Source organism: Drosophila kikkawai, chromosome 3L (assembly GCF_030179895.1).
Source record: "Drosophila kikkawai strain 14028-0561.14 chromosome 3L, DkikHiC1v2, whole genome shotgun sequence".
Classification (NCBI taxonomy): domain Eukaryota; kingdom Metazoa; phylum Arthropoda; class Insecta; order Diptera; family Drosophilidae; genus Drosophila; species Drosophila kikkawai.
The window spans coordinates 10,941,040-10,960,805 of NC_091730.1; the positions used below are offsets into that span (position 1 = coordinate 10,941,040).

The 19,766-nt window shown below is 43.5% G+C and overlaps 5 protein-coding genes across 9 annotated transcripts; 3 read left to right on the forward strand and 2 right to left on the reverse strand.

Moving 5' to 3' along the window:
- Positions 1 to 1,282: 1,282 nt before the first annotated feature.
- Positions 1,283 to 1,904, forward strand: LOC108083036 (uncharacterized). The gene is made up of 2 exons (XM_017178666.1): positions 1,283 to 1,353; positions 1,558 to 1,904. The coding sequence occupies exons 1-2, from the start codon at positions 1,296 to 1,298 to the stop codon at positions 1,872 to 1,874; spliced, it is 375 nt and encodes a 124-aa protein (XP_017034155.1). The 5' UTR covers positions 1,283 to 1,295; the 3' UTR covers positions 1,875 to 1,904.
- Positions 1,905 to 2,677: 773 nt separating this feature from the next.
- On the forward strand, positions 2,678 to 5,220 carry Ir76b (Ionotropic receptor 76b). The gene is made up of 5 exons (XM_017178659.2): positions 2,678 to 3,224; positions 3,335 to 3,674; positions 3,805 to 3,998; positions 4,086 to 4,387; positions 4,442 to 5,220. The coding sequence occupies exons 1-5, from the start codon at positions 2,769 to 2,771 to the stop codon at positions 5,052 to 5,054; spliced, it is 1,905 nt and encodes a 634-aa protein (XP_017034148.1). The 5' UTR covers positions 2,678 to 2,768; the 3' UTR covers positions 5,055 to 5,220.
- A 596-nt stretch (positions 5,221 to 5,816) lies between these two features.
- Positions 5,817 to 7,085, reverse strand: LOC108083149 (leucine-rich repeat-containing protein 56). Of its 2 annotated transcripts, none has more exons than XM_017178830.3 (2): positions 6,756 to 7,085; positions 5,817 to 6,701 (listed from the first exon to the last, which is right to left on the reverse strand). In XM_017178830.3, exons 1-2 carry the CDS (start codon positions 7,083 to 7,085, stop codon positions 5,817 to 5,819), a joined length of 1,215 nt encoding a protein of 404 aa, XP_017034319.1. The 2 variants fall into 2 exon arrangements, with proteins under 2 accessions (XP_017034319.1, XP_070141310.1); XM_070285209.1 differs by having other exon boundaries at positions 5,817 to 6,696; positions 6,756 to 6,845.
- On the forward strand, positions 7,063 to 16,911 carry LOC108083148 (uncharacterized). Of its 4 annotated transcripts, none has more exons than XM_070285206.1 (6): positions 7,063 to 7,194; positions 9,738 to 11,213; positions 11,882 to 12,305; positions 12,545 to 12,964; positions 14,296 to 14,473; positions 14,535 to 15,688. In XM_070285206.1, exons 2-6 carry the CDS (start codon positions 10,268 to 10,270, stop codon positions 14,688 to 14,690), a joined length of 2,124 nt encoding a protein of 707 aa, XP_070141307.1. In that variant the 5' UTR covers positions 7,063 to 7,194; positions 9,738 to 10,267; the 3' UTR covers positions 14,691 to 15,688. The 4 variants fall into 4 exon arrangements, with proteins under 4 accessions (XP_070141307.1, XP_070141309.1, XP_070141308.1 ...); XM_070285208.1 differs by lacking the exon at positions 7,063 to 7,194 and adding an exon at positions 16,488 to 16,911 and having other exon boundaries at positions 9,639 to 11,213; positions 14,535 to 14,721; XM_070285207.1 differs by lacking the exon at positions 7,063 to 7,194 and having other exon boundaries at positions 9,639 to 11,213; positions 14,535 to 14,719; positions 15,181 to 15,688.
- On the reverse strand, positions 15,916 to 19,766 carry LOC121502240 (uncharacterized). Its single transcript, XM_041775371.2, has 7 exons — positions 18,505 to 19,766; positions 17,802 to 18,448; positions 17,571 to 17,741; positions 16,935 to 17,504; positions 16,410 to 16,877; positions 16,205 to 16,351; positions 15,916 to 16,151 (listed from the first exon to the last, which is right to left on the reverse strand). Exons 1-7 carry the CDS (start codon positions 19,621 to 19,623, stop codon positions 16,013 to 16,015), a joined length of 3,261 nt encoding a protein of 1,086 aa, XP_041631305.2. The 5' UTR covers positions 19,624 to 19,766; the 3' UTR covers positions 15,916 to 16,012.

Consider the following 19,766-nt stretch of genomic DNA (forward strand, 5'->3'; position numbering starts at 1 on the left):
TGGGCCCCCGTTCTCCCCCACAAAGTCGGTCAGCACATTTTTTGGGCTTCGATTTCAGTTCTAGGCAAGCGCCTGCGAGGTATGCTCAACGAGTTTATCGCATTTTTCATTGGCACATTTTTAGCTTTCGAAAATTATTTATCTCGGCACTGCAAAATTGAGAAAGATGCCATAAAACTGGTTATCAATATCAGGTTTTTTCTAATACGTTTTCAAGTTTGAAAAATAATTCATTATTACGTAATCGGCAAATGTAATCAAAAAAGTACTTTTTTCGCAGGGTAAATGTAGCAAATTATCTTTGCCACACAAGATTTGTTATTGTTATCTCAAGAGATTGAAGTTGAGCCTCCCAAAGCTAAAAGCTAAGAGTTAAGTATTATTAATGGTAATAATATTCTGGTTTAAGTAATATACATATTATATATATATTTTTTAGCTTAAATTAACCTGATCAAATGAAAGTGTATCAATGCCTGCTTGACTAATAAACATTCAATTTAAGAGCGTCCGATCTCGTAGAGATCTAATTTCAATGACAACAATTAAATGCGAGGCCTGGTGTGCCATGTTAATGAGTGTGAGCTCAGTTCTAGGGGTTGTATATAGTATATGGGATGGAACCCGGACACTCGCGTACCATTCAAGTATTTATCAATAAAGTCTCATTTGATTGACTCTGAGACAGCTTATATTAAAGTAACTAAGATGCTAATTACACGATTGCCTTTGCAACATTGTAGAGACCATAAATTCAAAAACTCGTTTAATTGCCGCCATAACATGGCGCCATCTTTGGGAAAAAGCATGCACTAAAGACAAAGTCCGACTTTATGGTGAATGGTAAATTTTTTAATTTATTGTTGGTTTATTACCAGATTTAATTCTATTAATATAGCCACAAGTTTAGCAGGTAATTTTAACAGGTATTTATTATAATAAAATATAATATTACATAAAAAATATATATTCTAAACTCATTACTAAGATATAATACATTTTTTTTAATTAGAATAATTTAATTAAATATTTGTATTAAGATCTTTTTAATATGTTTATTTATTATTTAAAGTTTAGTGGTAATTTCATAAGACCTTTGGCATAGCTATGTAAAATGGTTAGCTATGAAAAATGGTTTCAGGTGTTTCGTTAATGAAGCGAATGACCACAAGAGATAAACCAAGAAAACCGTTGACAAAGAGTTCTTGAAATTTTGTGCTTACCTTTGCACTCAAAAAAATATAAATTACAATGCACTTTGCCCTGAGCTGCGCATTTTCCGGAAATTTTAAGCCATGAGAGACGACAGACAACGATTCCAGCTACCAGCAGTGGCAATAGTTTTCATATTGGGTAAGGTTCATTTTAATTTCTGAGCGTTTAATATTTAAATTTAACGAATATAAAAATATGCATTAAATACATCTACTTTGCTTTAAAAAGATCTAAAAAAGTGGTTCCAATCAAGCTTTTAAATAAAATATAAATTAATTAGCATCTTCAACAGAGATATCAGTAATTATCTTATTTCTAAATAATAATTGGATTTCCTTTTAGTTCTACAGCCCTGCTTTGCCCTGCCCTTTGGCACTGGTTCTAGTAATGATATTGATATCGATGGAAACTATCAAAACTCCAGCGGCGGAAGGCCCGTGGATTATCACACGGTTGTGGGTCATTTCAAGGACTTCTTTATGCACCTTCCCGTTATGATGACCACCATTAAGGAGACCATGTCAGGATTTCCTAAATTCGCCGAGGGAATGCGCATACTGACCTCTGGCAAAGGACGTGTCGATGGCGAGGACTGTAAGTGCAGCCAAAACGGATTAACGAGCAGCGAAATCTTGGATTCAAATGGAAGATTTGGTTGATACTAGCTTGGGAGCTGAGCCAACACAACTGTAGATACTGTATATAAACAAAGGAATGTGAAAAATAAAATAAATTATTAAAAAATGTGTAAGATATGTAAGGGTATTTTAAGGTTGAAATTCAATAGTTGTAAAATTGCTCACCTTTCCCAGAAATTACCATGAATAGTAACATCAAGTACCTAAAATTGTATAATAATTCCCTGCTTCCAACTGTTAAAAGCCATAAAAAATATACATAAGCAATTACTGATAGTTAAAAGGCATTACCCAGCTAAAATCCAAAACAATGGCCAAGAAATTCCATAATTTGTTTGCCATTGAAATAAGAAAATCAATTCCGAAGCACTCAATTAGGGACCCCTTGATGAACTCACGTATCCCGAGAAGCTTCCATGTCCTTGACCGGCGAAATTGGTTATCCAATGACTATGTAAGATATAGCCCACTTTGGACTGGACTTGAACTATATTTCCACGTATTTTCTCAAGCTGTTGTCCGACTTATTAGCCATAGTACGCCTGGGAATGCTCACAACCTGTCCCGGTGGTTGATGGAATGGCGCCTAATCAGAGCCACCAATCTGCATACGACGGGCGGAGCTTGGAGGGTTGTTGTTGTGGCCACCCACTGTCATGTTTGCATTTGTCATTATTGTTAATTGTATTTGCTGGGTGGCCGAGCATGCATGGTCTATATTTACATACCAATCCCGAGTCCCTTGGCCCGGGCCCAAAGGGACAACTGTAATCCAAAGTTTTCACTTTCCGTTTCAGTGAGCCCCGCGGCGTTGGTAGGAACGCAACTGTAGCCGAGTACAGCATGCCCAGGAAGCGCAAAAAGCAGACTTACAACTAGGAACCAGAACCAGTCTCAATCAGGAAGATCTGCAGGATGGTCGCCGGCATAGAGTTAATGGTGGCCGCCGCCCTCTGCGCCACTTGTCCGCCGCTAAACGAATCCCTGCCGCCGAATCTGATTCAGCTGGGCGATGACACCGGCCTGCCCACCGAAATGCCCATTGATCTGGAGGCCTCGGTTGCCGGCGTGGATGTGGATGCCCCCGCAGAGACGCTGGAAACTATTATTGGAAAGAAGCTTAAGGTGCGCGAGATGCGCGAGTGGATAGTGGGCAAGCATCTGCGGATTGCCACGCTCGAGGACTATCCGCTTAGCTATACGGAGCTGCTGGAGAACGGCACACGCATTGGCCACGGCGTGTCCTTCCAGATTATTGATTTTCTCAAAAAGAAGTTTAACTTTACGTACGAAGTGTTTGTTCCCCAGGACAACATTATCGGCTCACCCACCGACTATGATCGCAGTCTTATAGAGATGGTCAATAGTAGTGTAAGTAGCCTGAGGGATTTGGAAATGTTTCTTCTTAGCTTACTTGTTTTTAAATTAAGATAATGATTACATATTTCGTGGCGAATATTAATAAGCTAATTCCCCCTCAGGTCGTGGACCTGGCTGCCGCCTTTATACCTTCACTTTCTGACCAGAGGAGCTTTGTTTACTACTCAACCACAACGCTGGACGAGGGCGAGTGGATAATGGTGATGCAGCGGCCTCGGGAATCGGCCAGCGGCTCAGGCCTGCTGGCTCCCTTCGAGTTCTGGGTCTGGATATTGATCCTGGTCTCCCTGCTCGCCGTTGGGCCCATCATTTACGTGCTGATCATCCTGAGAAACCGATTAACCGGCGACCGTGAGCAGCTACCGTACTCTCTGGGCCATTGTGCTTGGTTCGTGTACGGGGCGCTGATGAAGCAGGGCAGCACTCTGTCCCCCATTGCCGGTGAGCTGCAATTAGGTTAAAGTGCAATCGGCCGATTAAGATAGCAATCGGCAAGCGCTAATGTCCACTAGGATTGCCACCCTTGCATGCGTTTGCCGTTTCATTAAACTCATTAAAAACTATTATACAGACTCGACCCGGTTGCTTTTTGCCACTTGGTGGATTTTCATCACGATACTGACGTCCTTCTATACGGCCAACCTGACTGCCTTTCTCACCCTCTCGAGGTTTACGCTCCCCTACAACACGGTCAACGACATCCTGACCAAGAACAAGCACTTTGTCTCCATGCGGGGAGGTGGGGTGGAGTATGCCATTCGAACAGTGAGTGCGATCGATAGAGTATCATCAACTTAAAAATTAATATTTATAGAAATATGATATAGTTCCTAATTTTTTTTACCATTTCAGACCAACGAGTCTCTGTCCATGCTGAATCGTATGATTCAGAATAACTACGCCGTGTTTTCAGACGAGACCAATGACACTTACAACCTGCAAAACTACGTAGAACGGAATGGTTATGTCTTCGTGCGGGATCGGCCGGCGATCAATATAATGCTGTACCAAGACTACCTGTACCGCAAAACCATTAGCTACACCGACGAGAAGATTCACTGTCCTTTTGCCATGGCCAAGGAGCCATTCCTCAAAAAGAAGCGCACTTTCGCCTATCCCATCGGTTCGAATCTAAGCCAGCTCTTCGATCCTGAGTAAGTGAGCCCGGGTTATGCTCCGCCCACATGATTTGACTTTACCCTTTGCAGGCTTCTCAACCTGGTCGAGTCGGGCATCGTGAAGCATCTTTCGGCCAAGGACCTGCCGAGTGCGGAGATATGCCCACAGGATCTTGGCGGCACTGAGCGACAGCTAAGAAATGGTGATTTAATGATGACCTACTACATCATGCTGGCCGGCTTTGCCACTGCGCTGGCCGTCTTTAGCACAGAGTTGGTGTTCCGCTATGTGAACAGTCGCCAGGAGGCAAACAAGTGGGCGCGTCACGGCATTGGCCGCTCGCCCAACGGTCAGTCAGTGGCTCCCTCCCGTTGGCTTCGAGGCTGGCGCCGCTTGGACAGCGGCCACAAGCAATTGCTAGGTGCATCCACTCATGGTCAGAATGTCACACCGCCGCCACCCTACCAGAGCATCTTCAATGGGGCCGGCCATGGGGATGCGTTGAACCGTTGGCGACGACCTTTAGGTAATGGAAACGGGATCGGTAATGGCGTCCTGCTTGGCGGCGATTCTGATGGTGGCGTCAGGCGTTTGATCAACGGTCGCGACTATATGGTGTTCCGGAGTCCAAACGGCCAGAGTCAGTTGGTACCTGTGCGATCGCCCTCGGCGGCGCTCTTTCAGTATACTTACACGGAGTAGGGACTACCTGGCAGTAATGAAAAAAGCAGCGCAACTAATTTCTTAATATTCAAATTTTAAAGTCTTAATCAGAATTTGTGTTTTGGTAAAGTAAAATTACTTACCTTCTTTGAGTATATTTATAAGGAATACGAATTTCTGAAATTAAGTTAATATAAAAACCCTGAAACAGTAACACCTGTAACCATAGCACCTAAGACGTAGACATCCCGTTACAGAGTTATCTAAATAAAGTGCACTTGTCTTAAAGTCAAAACCATTTCATTTAAGAGATCAACTCTCACACTCACAATCTGAAGATTAAATGGGAAATTTCTGAAATGTATGGATCTACTAAGGTTTTAAAAAGGACTGCAAAATAAAGGTCACAGGAAATTGGTACAGAGAAGAGGTACATCACTAGCTCAATAAAAAATCCAATTTGGTAGCTATGTGAATAAAATTTTCTTTCTATTCTCATTATTATATGTTATAGGTAGATAGAAACAAAATCTTATGACTATATATTATATAGCTGCCATAGGAACGATCGGAAAATGTATGGAATATAAATATAGCTTTGCTGTTTTTCAATATAATTTTTCTACTTCGAGACACGACAACTTTAATGAATATTTAAATATCATTGGTCCATACACAGTTGCTATATAATTCCAAAACAGTTTATTGCAAATATCTGGAATTTTCGTTACAAAAGCTTTTGAATTTCACGCAACTTGAAAAATAACCAGAAAATATCTAATTTAGTTCACCATTTCGAGTCTAGTCCAGCGTCGACTGCGCGCTGAAGGCATAGTTTGATGACTGCATGTCCAGGCTGCTGTGGGAAGAGCACGAACTCACCGATGGCGCACGGGTTGATCTCTCCGAGGAGGCGGATGAGGGTCCACTGGATGCGGACGAGGAGGAAGAACTAACCCAGGCGTGGCCACTGCGCCGTCGTCGCTGCCGGACAAGGCCCAGAACCGATCCAGCCACCGGAGTGGAGTTGGAATTTGCCGACAACTGTCGCCGGATACCGACATTCAAGGAGATTTGTGCGGGAGTAGGCACGGGTGCTGTGGCCGGTCTTTGGAGCGGTAATTCCGAACTGCCCGCCGATTCAGGCTCACTAGAGGCCGGAGACGGACTCTCTTCGATCTCCGGTGGCGCCGTATTCAGTGTCCGTCCGTCCAGCAGAAGAAGCGTGGGAACACTTCGCGCGAGAAGTGAGCGGTAGAGGGGCAGCCGGCAGACTGGATTACCCTGCAGTTCTACCTCCTGCAGCTGCGGACACATGCCAAGGAAGGAGAGCAGTCCCAGCTCGCTGATCCGATTGCCGCGCGCCCTCAGCACTCTGAGATGAACGAGCTCGGCCAGGGGGTCCACGCGCTGGATCATGTTGCCGTCGGCGATGAGCACCCGGATACCCGGCAGCCCGCTGGTACCGTCGAAACTATTTAAGCCACAGTTGCTGATGTCCAGCTGGGTTAGCTGGACCAGTCCGTAGCCCAAGTCGCGCAGTGAACTAAGCACGCTGCCGCTAAGGTCAAGTGTCTGGAGGCGAGGCAGGAAGAGTGACAGCCGGGACAGGCTGATTGTGTAGGAAATGACGCGCAGGCGCACTGATTCCACCGCTTCCAAGTCCGTGCGCTGGGTCACCCTGCGCTAAAAGATAGTCACATAATTAAACCCTTTTAGAAACTATTTTGTGAAGCCTACCAGTAGCTCATCCAAGGTCGGTTCCGGAGCCTGCTGGGGCAACACCACTGGCAGCAGATGCACAAAAGCCGGAAAGTGTTGCGTTTCCTCAGCAATGGCCACATCCCGGTCAAAGGAGTTTCGGCGAGCCAGCTGCCGTCGATTGATCTGAGCCCGCTGCTGCTGCTGCTGCCCGGGATTCTGTTGGTTGAGCCGCACCTCAGGTGGCGGCATTCGGATCTGTGCCAGGGCAGCCGGACCCGGCGGCGCCAGGAGGACCGGCAGCTCCGCCTGCAGGGAGTGATCCGGCGAGGGCTCCAAGTACTCGGCAGGCGCCTCTAGCAAGGGCATACTCGGTCTTACTGCGGGTTTTAGGCGTTCCTAACTGCGCCAGCCTGTATTTTGACTGGTTTCATCGACATAACAGCCCAATGGTTGCCATAGGCAACGCTCAGGGATAGTGAGTGAATCTCTCTTTTATTATTTTGCTTGTTTATTTGTTAAGTTATTATAATAAGGCCAGACATTCCTGTAGTTTTAAGATTCTTTATATGTATTTATATTTATTTATTTGGCTACACTATATGTATATATAGTACTGATACTGTCTTAATTTAAATATCCTTAGGTCCTAGGGTAATATTTAAAAAGTTAATGATTGCCAAAAGCCGCAATATACACACAATTCCTTTCGCAAGTTTTCTCAATAGCTGCCTACCCTTAGAAGTAGGCAACCGTTTTTACTAAAGATGGAATTCAATGAAAAGTAGTAAACAATATTCAATAAGACCTGGTATTAATATGAATATAAATATTATTCTTTATTTTAGGCAATACATCCTTATCTTATCTTTATCTTTTAAATGAAATAGAGTAAATTATTTAATTTGAAACTTCTTATAGGTGAATAAACTTTTCGAGGACAAGTTTTTCGTTTTAAAAATCTAGTAACTGTAGCTGCATTTATGTCTTATATCGATCTGTTTTTTTGCAAAATTCCGCTGGACGCCTTCATTCCTCCGTACATTTTTTGGCAATAAGCCCACTGACGTCAGTGTGACGTCATGGTCGTGACGTTCGCTGAGCGGCTCTCTCTTGGAATCTTCCTGCCTCTGTTATGTCTGTCTGCTGAGGGAGAGCGGTGAAAGCTATTAAATCCAGGAGCGGAGTAAGGATGTTGCAAATTTTATTAATGTATTAATTTAAAGGATATATTAATTTGTATTATTTATTATTTTTATTATCGTATTATCATTTATAAGTCAGTTTATTTAAGGAGTTTTATGTTAATTAATTATAAATCGTAGGATAAACGAATATTTTGTGATACACTTGCCTGAATCCGACACCGCCTGAATGCCTTTTGCCATTTCAAGGGCCATTAGCTTGAGTCCCTTTCGCCTCTCTCTTTCTCTTGGCACCTTTCTCTTTCTGCATTTCTTTCTCTTTCTCTTGCTTTACTATAATCAAATTTGCCTGACGCCTGACAAGCTTTTGCCGGCTTTTGTATATGTTCCGGGAGGAGGAGGGTGTGACTCCTTGGGGAAGGCACTGTTGTTGTTTTGGTTTTCGGCTAGAGCTTTTTCCATTGACGTCATCAGAGGTGAAAGCTGCGCAGTGAGGCTGACATTACCACGCATTTATCGATTACACAGGCGAGAGTGCAGGAGAATGGGAGAGGAAGGGGCGGAGACGAACACGGAGGCGGAGGGGATAAAGGAGTGAGAAAAAGGACAAATGAGTGGGCGAAATTGGTTTTTGCCTAAAATTGCATGACAGCTGCTAAGAAATAAAGCAGAAACAATGCAAACAAAATAAAATGCATTTCATTGCACTCTCAAAATGCCACAGCAAAATATTTATAAAATAAAAGTAAGCAGGCAAAATGCAAACTACCCCATTAACAATGTTGAAGCACTCCATTTATTTGAGTTTAACACCTCAAGTCACACGACCTTTTCTCCCAGTGTAGCCGCAGCTGCTTTTCGAGTTTGGGTTCAGGTGTTGCAAATAAAATCCCATCTTCAGCTCGCACATTTTTATAGATGCCTAAAAATAGAATTTGTCAATAATGCCAACAAACACAGACACACATACTCTGAAACCCCTACACGAGCACAAACCTACACACACATTCGCAGGGTGTAGGTGCACGAACACGCACTGTTGACGTCATTGTCAGAAAAGCTGAGGCTCTCTCTTTTTGGTCCGTTACTACGTTACAAGCCAAGCGAGTATTCTACCATTTCTCGCCTCTCTCCTGCGCTCTCAAACTTTCTCTTTGCTGCCGTCGTCGGCGTAGCAGTCGCTGCCAGCGTCAACGTTCTTTAAAGCCTTAACAGTGGTTTTAGTCTGCGCTTAGGTTCTGAGTTCTATTTTAATTCAAAACTAATACCCTATGTCAAATTAACAGTTAACAATGTTTGCAATGATTAAAAATATTAAATTAATTATTAAAAATTTCGAATTTAAGGTAGGTTCCAAAACAAAGGTTATAAGTTCGGCATTAGTCAATGCATATTATTCATTGAAATAAAAACATTTAAAAAATTACAAAACTGTACTATGCCAAGTATGTTATAGGAATGTATAACCACAGACACACACCCTTGTAAAGTACTTGTTAAAAACAAATAGCTCTGGCTTACAGAGTTCGAATTCTGTAATCATACCCTGGGCTGGAAAAGTGGGATGGTATATTGGTATTCGCGCACTTTCTTTTTTTTTAAATAAAATTTTGCTCTTGTGTTTTTTCTTATACATTTGGATTAGAAATCCAGCTTCATCTCAGAAATTGCAAAAACATAAACATAAAAAGAACAAAAAAAAAATAATTTAATCATGCTTTTGTTTTAAGTTTTCTTATGTCAAAAATGTAAACCCAATAACACCAAAAAAGGACATTAAAGATACCTAATAGATTGCAAAGTTACAAGGCCAGGGTATTGGTGCAGCGATACACTGGACTAAAGCAAGCTTAATTGTTCTATTCAATATTAACAGCGGTAGAGACGCGGACGCCGAAGTCGACGCAGGAGAAAGCTCTCCAGAGCGAGGACTGGGAGAGCAACGTCTATTTAAGCCCGAGACAACGCTCAAATCGTTGTTATTGCAGGACAAATTCTGACGCGCGCTGCCAGTGTTTCCGGTTACGTTCGCAGTGGAAAATATCAAAGAATATCCTAAAACGCCATGGATAGCGCCGAGTAGGAATAACACGCTTGGCCATCAGATAACTATTGACATCTGGATATTTCGGTTGCACTTTCTGCGCGTTGCGGGGATCGAATCGAATCGAAAACTGAGCGGAGAGCCTTGAGGAAATGCCACCAGCTCGCAGCTGAGGTGCATTCGCTGTTGTTGTAGTGCTAGTGCTCGCGAGTGTGTGCTTGTGTGTCAGTGTGGCTGTCTGGGTGTGGGTGTAGCTGCCAGTGCACCGTTATTTGGGTCAAAAGCTGCAGCAGCACAAAGTTCCAGGGGTTTTCCACCTGTTATGCAGCTGGCCTAGGAGCGTACGCAGTGCGGAGTGACCCATGGAGGCGAAGGTACATCGCCAGCACCAGCGACAGCGACGGACGGAGGCGCGTCAAAGGCGCCTGGAACGCGAGGCGGCCGCTACAGGGGCGCCACCCGCTGGGAACACCACCACTCCGGAGCGGGAGGAGCGTGAGGAGGCCCTGGACTGTGCCACGGCCCTCAACGAGTCGGTGGCGGACTTGGGCACCGGAGGAGGAACACCCAGCAGCGCTGGCCGCATCAGTGCCCAGAGCTCGGCGGACAGCATCGAGCTGGTGGGCTCCCCCAGCCAGACATCTCAGCAGACAGTGGTCCTGGTTAATGGCCATGCCCCGCCCACGCAGGAGGATGGCGCCCAGGAGAGCGCCTCGCTGGGTGCCCGTGAATCGCCACCGCCGCAGCCGCCTAAACAGAGCGACGGCAGCCGCAACTCCTCCGGCGACGCGATGAGTCTGCGGGAGACGCTGCAGCAATTACCAGCCACCCATCACCACCACCATCGCTCCCGGCGCACCCACTCGCCGCAGGCGCCGGCCCTAGAGCCGGACGCCTCATTTCACCGCGGCATTCTTGGCTACATAGATCGCGAGCTCAAGCAGAGCTCGCCCACGCCCTCCAATGGCACCGCAAACGGAACTGGTGCCTCTCGGAAGCAGCAGTCGCTGTCGGATCCGCAGGCCAGTCCCGCCCAGCGTTCCTTGCGCTCGCGGAGCAGCTTCGACAAGAGTCCGCGGCGAAAGCGCAGCAAGTCCGAGTCCAGGAGGCGACGAGAGCGAAAGCTAATAGCCGCCGGCGAGATGGAGGTGCGGCAGGCGAACGAGACGCTGATGCGATACCTCAAGCAGTGCTCCGATATGCACGACGCCTCGCTATCCGGCGAGCTGGAGATCGACCAAAGCTACGAGGAGCGGCGCGTCCACAGAAAGACCAAGTCGCAGCGGGACAAGCGGGGCCAACTAATCAGTAAGTGAATTACGAAAAGTATATAAAATATAAAAGTTTATAAAATATTTAAACAAGTGTATATATTATTCAAATAAATATATATTTGTTTTTCTATTTTAAAATAGAATGTGGGAAAAGATCAACTAAAAGTCTAGACTTAATGATAATTTTCCGTGTAACCTCCACGATTCCCAGTTCCCAGTTCCTAGGTCCCATTGAGTAAAGCCAGCTGGGCCGAAAGCTCGCTCTGCCCACCTACCCACCCACTCATACTAATCTCGATTCTGCGCACTCCCCTACATAAGGCACTTGGATAAAAGTCATTAGACATTATCATAAAATATAGAGGTTTCTTCTATTTTATTAAACCATTTACAATTAAATTCATGAAATCGTTTTTCGCAAACCCTAATGAGTTTTTGATAAGGTTGTTCAATCTAAAAATCATTTTTATACTGTATAGCAAACAAAATATATGATATTGATTTACAGCTTATGTAGTTTGGGTTCCAAATATAATTTTTAATATTTCAAAAATATTTTCTAACCAGTCTAAAAAATTCTTTTAAATGTTAACAACCTATATTCCCTCAATCACTTTCATTCAAAACCCCTAGGCTATAATAATCTAATTATTTCTTTTGGTGTATCTATATAATGCCTGTCATATTTACTCTCTCCCTCAGGCAAACTGTATTCGGCTGGCGGCATCTCCTCTATTCTAAAGGAACTGGCCGATGACATCGCCCCAGCCGAGGGCGAGGAGATCTACAACCCATTCACGCCGGTGGTCTCGCCCACGGACGATGCGCCCGCGCACATCGACAAGATGTTCCTGCAGACGTCATCCGGCTATCGACCGGTGGAGCACAGTTACTACAAGCGCTCCTTCCTGGGGGCCGCAGCCCGTGGCTCCTCAGGCGGTTCGGCGATAGGCGGCGGAATAGGTCGTATCGATGGCATCTCTGCTGCAGAGCTTGGAGGCGCTGGACGCCTCTTCCGCTCCAGCGGCAGCCATGGCCACGGTGGTGACGGAACTGTGGGCGGCTCGGGTAGCGGGCGGGGCAGCTATGGGGATACCCGTTGCCTACTCGATGCCGACTTTAATCGGTAAGTCTGAGGAATGAAAAGACTGTTTAACAAACCTTTGATAGTGACAGAGAATAATATTTAAGAAAGCCTCAATACATAAATTTATCTGAATTTATCTTATTTATCTGAACCTAATTACGTGTCCTTCTTAAAATAAAATTCTTGAAAAATATAGAATATAAAATTCTTGCTCCAATCCTCCATTTTATTTAGTTTATATTGATCCAACTCTAACCCAAATCCCAATCTCGTTGCAGCAATGGTATCACCAGCAACATACAACTAGCCTGTGTAGTTCAACGAATCTGGCTGCTCATCTCGAATATATGCCATGGCCTGCTAGCTGGTCTAGCGTTGGCCCATCTACTCTTCGTGCTGAGCAGCCATCCCATGGATTGGGCCAAGGTCATCAATGGCATGAGTCTTGCTGGCGAGACAATGTCATCCACCACATCACCCTCAACCCAGGCGACACCATCGATGACGATGGACTTGCCCACAGCGGCGACACTGGGTAGCAATTCCGGCGATCGGGGTACGGAGCCAAGCGGAGTTCCAGCTGGAACGGGGGCCAGCGATGCCCTGGCGCTGATAAGTGATTATGCGGGATTTGCAGAGATCTACTTGAATACGTTCTACTGTTTGGCCATAATCTGTCTGGTTTCTGTTTTCGATCGGTAAGTAGGAAAAGTTATAGAAGTTACTCATCTTCTTATTATAAGGTTCTTGTATTGTGCCTTGACTCCTTAGAGGCTTCCTCCACTCAATTAATTTTAAGTACTTAAAATTTTGCGTGCCCATCTAAGTACTTGAGCTCATTTCCTTGCACCGTTCTATTTCTGCCATAGTCTTGCGATGTCCTTTGGCTTGATTAAAAGTCAATTTGGGGGACCCGCAACCTTCGTAAATAATTCTACTAAAAATAGAAACCATTCCGTTACACAGCCAAGGAGTTCGACTCGAGGACTCATTGACCTCAGGCGTGTGTAGGCCTCGCTGCGAGTTTCATTGAGCTGAAAGTCAGCCGGATGTGGGTAACCTTCCCACCTGCCCTGCCTGCTCCTGGTTGCGCGTTTTATTTCGGACTAGAGTCTAGACAGGGGACTTTGGAGGCGCTAGAGTGGGCGGACCTAATTGAACTGTGACCTCAATTCAGGAACTTGGAACTTGTTCGGCTTCGCGGTCGCATAGAAATAATTTGTATGGCTCTCATTGCGTGTCGCTTTCATCAGCCACAAAATATTTTAATGCCCTTAAACTTTGCTCTTTTTGCATGCCAAAGTCGCTGCCCACACACACACACACAGACACAACCACTCGAAGTCGACGTCGGCGCCGTCGTCGTCTCTGCCTGCACTCTTGACCTTTAAAGGCTGCGCCAGTCGATGCCATAAGTGTGTGGGTGGCTTTGGGGGGACGATGAGTGTGGGCAGGCGGTGGGGAAGCGGTATCACAGCCGCCGTCTGTCCCTCTGCTCGGCATTCGGCTGGGCACAAGTGTGAAACTGTGTATGACATTTCGCTTCGTTATCCCAGCGCCAGCTGATTTATGTGCGGGTGTAGCTTTGCTAAATGTTAAGCAGCTCCTGGCACCGGAGTCTGTGTGCTGCTGACCTTTGCCCATTGCCAAATGGAGTGCGTCCCAGGATTTGCTTTCAATTAATATGCATTCTGCTAAATGTCAGTCCTTTACTGACATTCCTGAACTTTGTACATTTTACGAATTCTTTTTTAAATCATTTAAAGCATCTACATGAATACATCAGCAATATCCGAGAGACGGCTATGATTTATTATTTAATTAAAATTTTATTTCTGATAATATCATAGTGCGGCAAGGGTTACCTTATATTTAATGCCCTAGGCAAAAGGATATTAAAATATAAATAAAAAAATCAAATTTAATATTAATTTTTAGGCTGAGAATCTGATTTTGAAAAAGTTTTTAATTAAGTTTCCATGGTATATCGTTCCTAAAAGTAACCTCCTTTTATGTTTTCTCCCTTCAGCATGGATATCTGCCGCTGGAGCTTCTCGAATGCCAGCGAACTGATATCGTTCCGCTGGCTCATCATAACTATGATCTATGTGGCGACAATAATCCTAACAATTTGCTCCGATTCCATCGACGAGAAGCTATACCTGTTCAACAACAATGCCAACATTACGCTGACCCAGCAGGAGATGGTGAGCGCGGTTACCCTCTTATCCTTATTATATAGTCTAATTTATTCCATCCCAAAATTAGCTAAGTAACAGTGTGCAGAGCGTTTGGAGTAGCCTGTCGGTGACGAGAAGCATTGCCGCCATATCGGGATGGATTATGATCGGACTGACACCGCAGGAGGATATGTTGTATGAGCATCTGGTGGATCTCACCAAATATCAGTTGACAAATAATTGAATTTAAGGCGTACGCAATATTTCGAGAAGGTGTAAATATTTTTGTAGTTAAACTCTTAGCAGCTGTTGTTCAGTTATTGGCTTTTTATATGGCATAATCAAAGCGCAATAGGACTCTTACGTATACCCAAATCTTAAGCTTTAAAGTCGTCTCTTAAGGATTCACATTGATGCCCTTCGCAGGCCGCTAGAACAAACCGAAACAAACATGAAAACCAATTATTTAACAAACAAGAAGCCTAAATGGTTACCTTAAAGCTAGTTAACTAAGACATATAGCAGACAAGTATGAAAAATGAACATTTAGAAATACCTATATATACCAAATAGTTGTATCCGTGTACTTATGCATATATATACAATGTGTTACCTATATAGATATACACCTAACTATACAAATACTGATATATTATATACGCGAATATAGAAATATTTACAATACTTGAAATCATTTTTCGTACACATATCGTCTAATGAAACCGAATCCTTAGTTTATTCACCGTTGCGAAAATTTCAAACCGAAAGGCTTCCTCGAATGAAATCGATAAAGGTTGAACGAAATGAATAATAACTTAGCAGATGTCTTTTGTATAAAGCTAGAAAACGTATTTATGTACATACAAATCCAAATTATTAGTTATATCCATGAGAATGATGTATTAAACACTGAAATATCATTCAAGAGTCTGGAAAGCATTAAATGAAAATTATTCGTTGCTTTGTAAATTCCCTTTCCTTTGAAATCACTATAAAGACAATTTGGAATCTTACCTGAGCTGTACATAAACCGAGTGCAATAAAAAACGAATATTAATGTTTTCTTATATATATAACAAAGTGTATTGTGTATACACAACCAATATACAGAGGCAAATGTAATGAAATTAAATCGAATTATAAGCTAACGAATCGAGAAAAGCGAAAAGGCATTAACTCTCATTGTAAACTTGTATATAGAAAATATATATAAACGCAAAATAAACAAAAATAATGTATAAAGGCAAGGTATGTTTATTTGACGGGATACCTAATTATGATTTCTATTAACTATATTACAACTATTCAAGATTATATCAAATAGTATTTGAAATGTCCACCTATATATTAAAGTAAAAAAGACCACCAGTATAGTATACATTTTATTTTGATTTTGTAAGTAGCTTTGCTTTTAATAAGAAAAAGAAACGTTAGATAATTTCTTTGAAAATCATAATGAATAACATAAAATTGTATCTGCCTTTACTGTACAGCAGGTAAGTGTAATTATTATTTAAGAAAAAAAAAACCAGTACTTCAGTTTAATACTACAAAAAGGGTGTAAGCCTAGGCACAATGCTGTTTGAAAAACTCCCAAATAAGCAGTGATGCTTCAAAATTTGTATCCTGAGAGACGAATTGTGGAATCTCCACGACATAGTCTAGCACTCCCGTCACGTTAATAGGTATTCCATGCTTTTCGTGCCTGAAAAACATACTTTTTAATGGTGCTTGTTGGAACTATTGCTTAGAACTCACCCCAACACCAGTATACACTTCTTTGGAAACTTGAAAAGGTCGAATTTGGGTGTGCCGGCAGATCCTTTAGAACTAACAGCTTTATAACCCTCGGCCTGCTTTGCCAGAATAAATTCCACTAGGTTTTCGGACTTTACCTTAACGATGCTGAAATAATTAACGTAAGATAAGGATTTACAATTATTTTGTTTGTTTGATTTCCTACCTTAAATGGCTAGGACTAGTCTCCGCCAAATGTGATTCCTCGGCAACAACCAGAGATTGAAATCCAAACTTCTCGCAGGTGCGCCTCAGTGCTGGGAAATTGATTTCACTATCAAGAAGAGAAGCCACTAATATAAGATCCAGACCAGAGGTATTGCCTGAATTGTTAGCTTCCGTGGAGGGGAGTATGCTTCCTTCGGAACGGGTTTGAGGAGGTGCGACTTCCCCGGATGATGGCAATTTTCTTGCAGCAAATGCGTGACGAATATTTTTGTATGAAATATATTTGGAATAATTATGGATTTCATCGAAGGGCACATTTGTTATATACAAAATACAGCATAAACGATCATAATTCCAGATAAAATCTGGAAGCCAAAGCCGAGGATCACTTTGAAGGTCGTGAAGCTTTTCCCCCAACGACGTTTCTATTGAGTTTACCAGGATTTCAGCGAGGGGAATACAAATGCTTTAAACAAAAAAATTTTTAATATTATATCGTCTTCATGATTGTGTAATTATTTACCTTCCTTCAACACACGTGACAGCTAGTTTATGGAGGATCAATTGAGCGAGAATGCGCGTGGAACGAGTGGATCCCATTGTGAACGGTAGAAGTAGCGAAAACATTTCAGATAATTTGTTCTGTTCGTTAAGGTTTCCCAAATTTTTACGAATGAAAATATAAGCGATGGAGAGATATGATTCCTGTTGCCTTGGCTCCAAATTTGGTAATGCATTCAACGCCCAATCTATGTTCTTCGCATAAACGCTTACCAGGAACTCGTGCATAAGGTTTATTCCGAGCTGATCGGTAGGCAATAACAAAGACTCCAAGGATATCGGACCATTGTAATAGCGGCGCAATTCAATCAAAGCAGAGGCAATACGCATTTTTTGCCTGTGCACCTCGGAGTTTTCAGTGTACTGGGGATGCTCTATGGACAGCTTTTCGTTAATTTTCAAAAGTTCTTTAAACACTTTAGATCTCATTTCATTATTTGTACACAGTTTTAAATTGCATATACTATTATATCGAAGTTCTGCAGATGATTCGACGAATCTCAAGGTGTTGGATGCATAAGCGGCCTCAATGCTAGGAGAATGTTTGAAATCGTCACCAATTTGGCTTAGAAAATTGAAGAAATTAAATCTAACTCACCGTGCCATTCCTGTGGTGGGTTCTCCATGAAGCAGCAGTTTTAAATACAGGGAAATACTTAGTTTTTCGCCTGGTAACCAAACATATTTCGTCTGAAGCATGAGATTTATATAGACGCTTTCAAATTCCTCTTCTGTTAAAATCCTGTATGCGTAGTTCACAACATTTTCACTAAGGAAAAATTCAATGATAATTAAAAAAGTGTCTTTTTTTTGTAGGCTAATAGCTTACATAATGGTAAAGTCGTAAGATTTCAAACGGGAAATCAGAGCTGGCAATACCGCGTCGTCCGTAATTCGTTCCTGATGTGATTCTAATAAACGTGCTAAAGCTAAAATGGTATCATATGTTCCCTGTTCCAACAGCTCCAGGGGGTCCAAGTTTAGTTCCTCCAACTGGGCCCATGAATCCATGTTCAAAGTGAAGAGGTCCACGCATCGTGCCTTCAGGAAGGATGTCTCCTCGTCAGTTTGGCAGTCCAGTCTGTCCAGCAAGTGCACTTGCATCTCCCCGAGACTTTTTCCCTTTTGAAGTAACGATGTGTCCACGTTGTAAAACTTTCGATAAAAACGGGTGAATAATTCTTCGTTTTTAGTAATAAACACAAAGCGCAAAAAGCCATGCTTCTGTTTGGGAAGAGTTTCCATTTTCGAGAATAAAGTATGTGAAAGGTCCGGTTGCAAACCAAAAGAACAACGATCATAACATAAAAAAATGTCAAAGAATCTTCGGCTGAAGAAGTCTATATGCTCCTCAAAATCTGTGCAGTTACCGATTTTATCTTTTAATCGCTGGGATTCCGGAAATAGATCCCCCTTGTTAAACAACGATTCCATGTAGACTATGTAATCCCTCAAAGAAAAACCGTCGATAGTGTCCTGAAATTAAAAAGTGATATCATTGTCTTTAAGCTAACGTAATTAAAATGTTGTACCTTGAATATCAAGATGACATGATCCCGAGCTCCCTCTCGAAGATCATAGTTGTCGATGGCCTTAACATTAAGACACAATTTAATAAACAGCTCCTTAGGAACACTCTCCACTTGTTCAGATTCTAAACTGCGTATCCAGACGAGCAGAGGAACGTTCTCCCACGAAACTACCACCAGTGCCTCCAGGAGGAGTTCCACATTGCCCTTCGCCACAAACTGCTTCACTTGCTCTCCGTTGAGCCAGTTGTCACCCTCGGGATCAAACAACTGGCTTCTGTTGGTGGCCATAAGGAACTCCGGCAGCAGACCTAAGCGGCAGAGGTACTCTACACTCAGGTGGGTCAGAAAGTATTCCAGGGTTTTGCGCAGCACCTGGACTCTGTCCTCTTGCAGGAGTCTAATGCAAATGGTTCTTAGCCATGCCAGCCAACGCTCTCCGAGATCGCTGGACATCAGCTGCAGCTGGGGTAGCTGCGTCTCGAGGGTAATCCCAACCAGGTTTGGATCCTGCTCTTCCAAGTCTGCCACGATGACCGCAAAAGCGATCCACTGCTGGGCACTGCACTGCAAGCCATTTAGCAAGGCTTCGCTATGCTCTCCATCAATTTCACACATCCTTTGGATCTTGCTGATGAGAAAGTAGGATGACTTCCGATCCTGTGGCTCCTTTGACAGCAAAATGGTTCGAGTGGCGTCCAGCAGACGCAGGAAACAGTCTGCTCCCAGCACACGCACAAAGTCGTTGAACAGATGTCCCAAAATCTGGCCCGCATATGGATGAACATCATCCGAAGCCCTGGCCAAGAGTTCGTGCAACATGAGCGCTCCTTCGTCGGCAGGGATTCTGCGTACCTGGAGCTGGACGCAGACGAGGGCTCTGGCCAGCAGGCGGCGGCGCGTGGATGTCTCATCCTGGCTGCCAGAAATCACAGCAGAGATTACCTTGTGCACAAGTTGTGTGTTGCATAGCAGGTTGTCCTGCACCAGGGTGTAAATGCTCTGAATCACGCGCTTCAAGCCAGGCTCGTGGTCCCGGAGAATCTCCACCAGCTCGCAGAGTAACTCATCCCGCACGGTCACTCCTCGCTGTAGAATTTGAACTTCCGCGTTGAAGTCCATGGTTGTCGTCGTTTCTGTTCTGATCAAACTCGTCGCTCGGTCGGAAAAGGAATCTTTTACTCGGGGTTCCCCGAAATATAAACGTGCTTCACCGATGACAAAAGAATTCTGCGCCAGCGACAGGCTTACATCGACTATTCGAT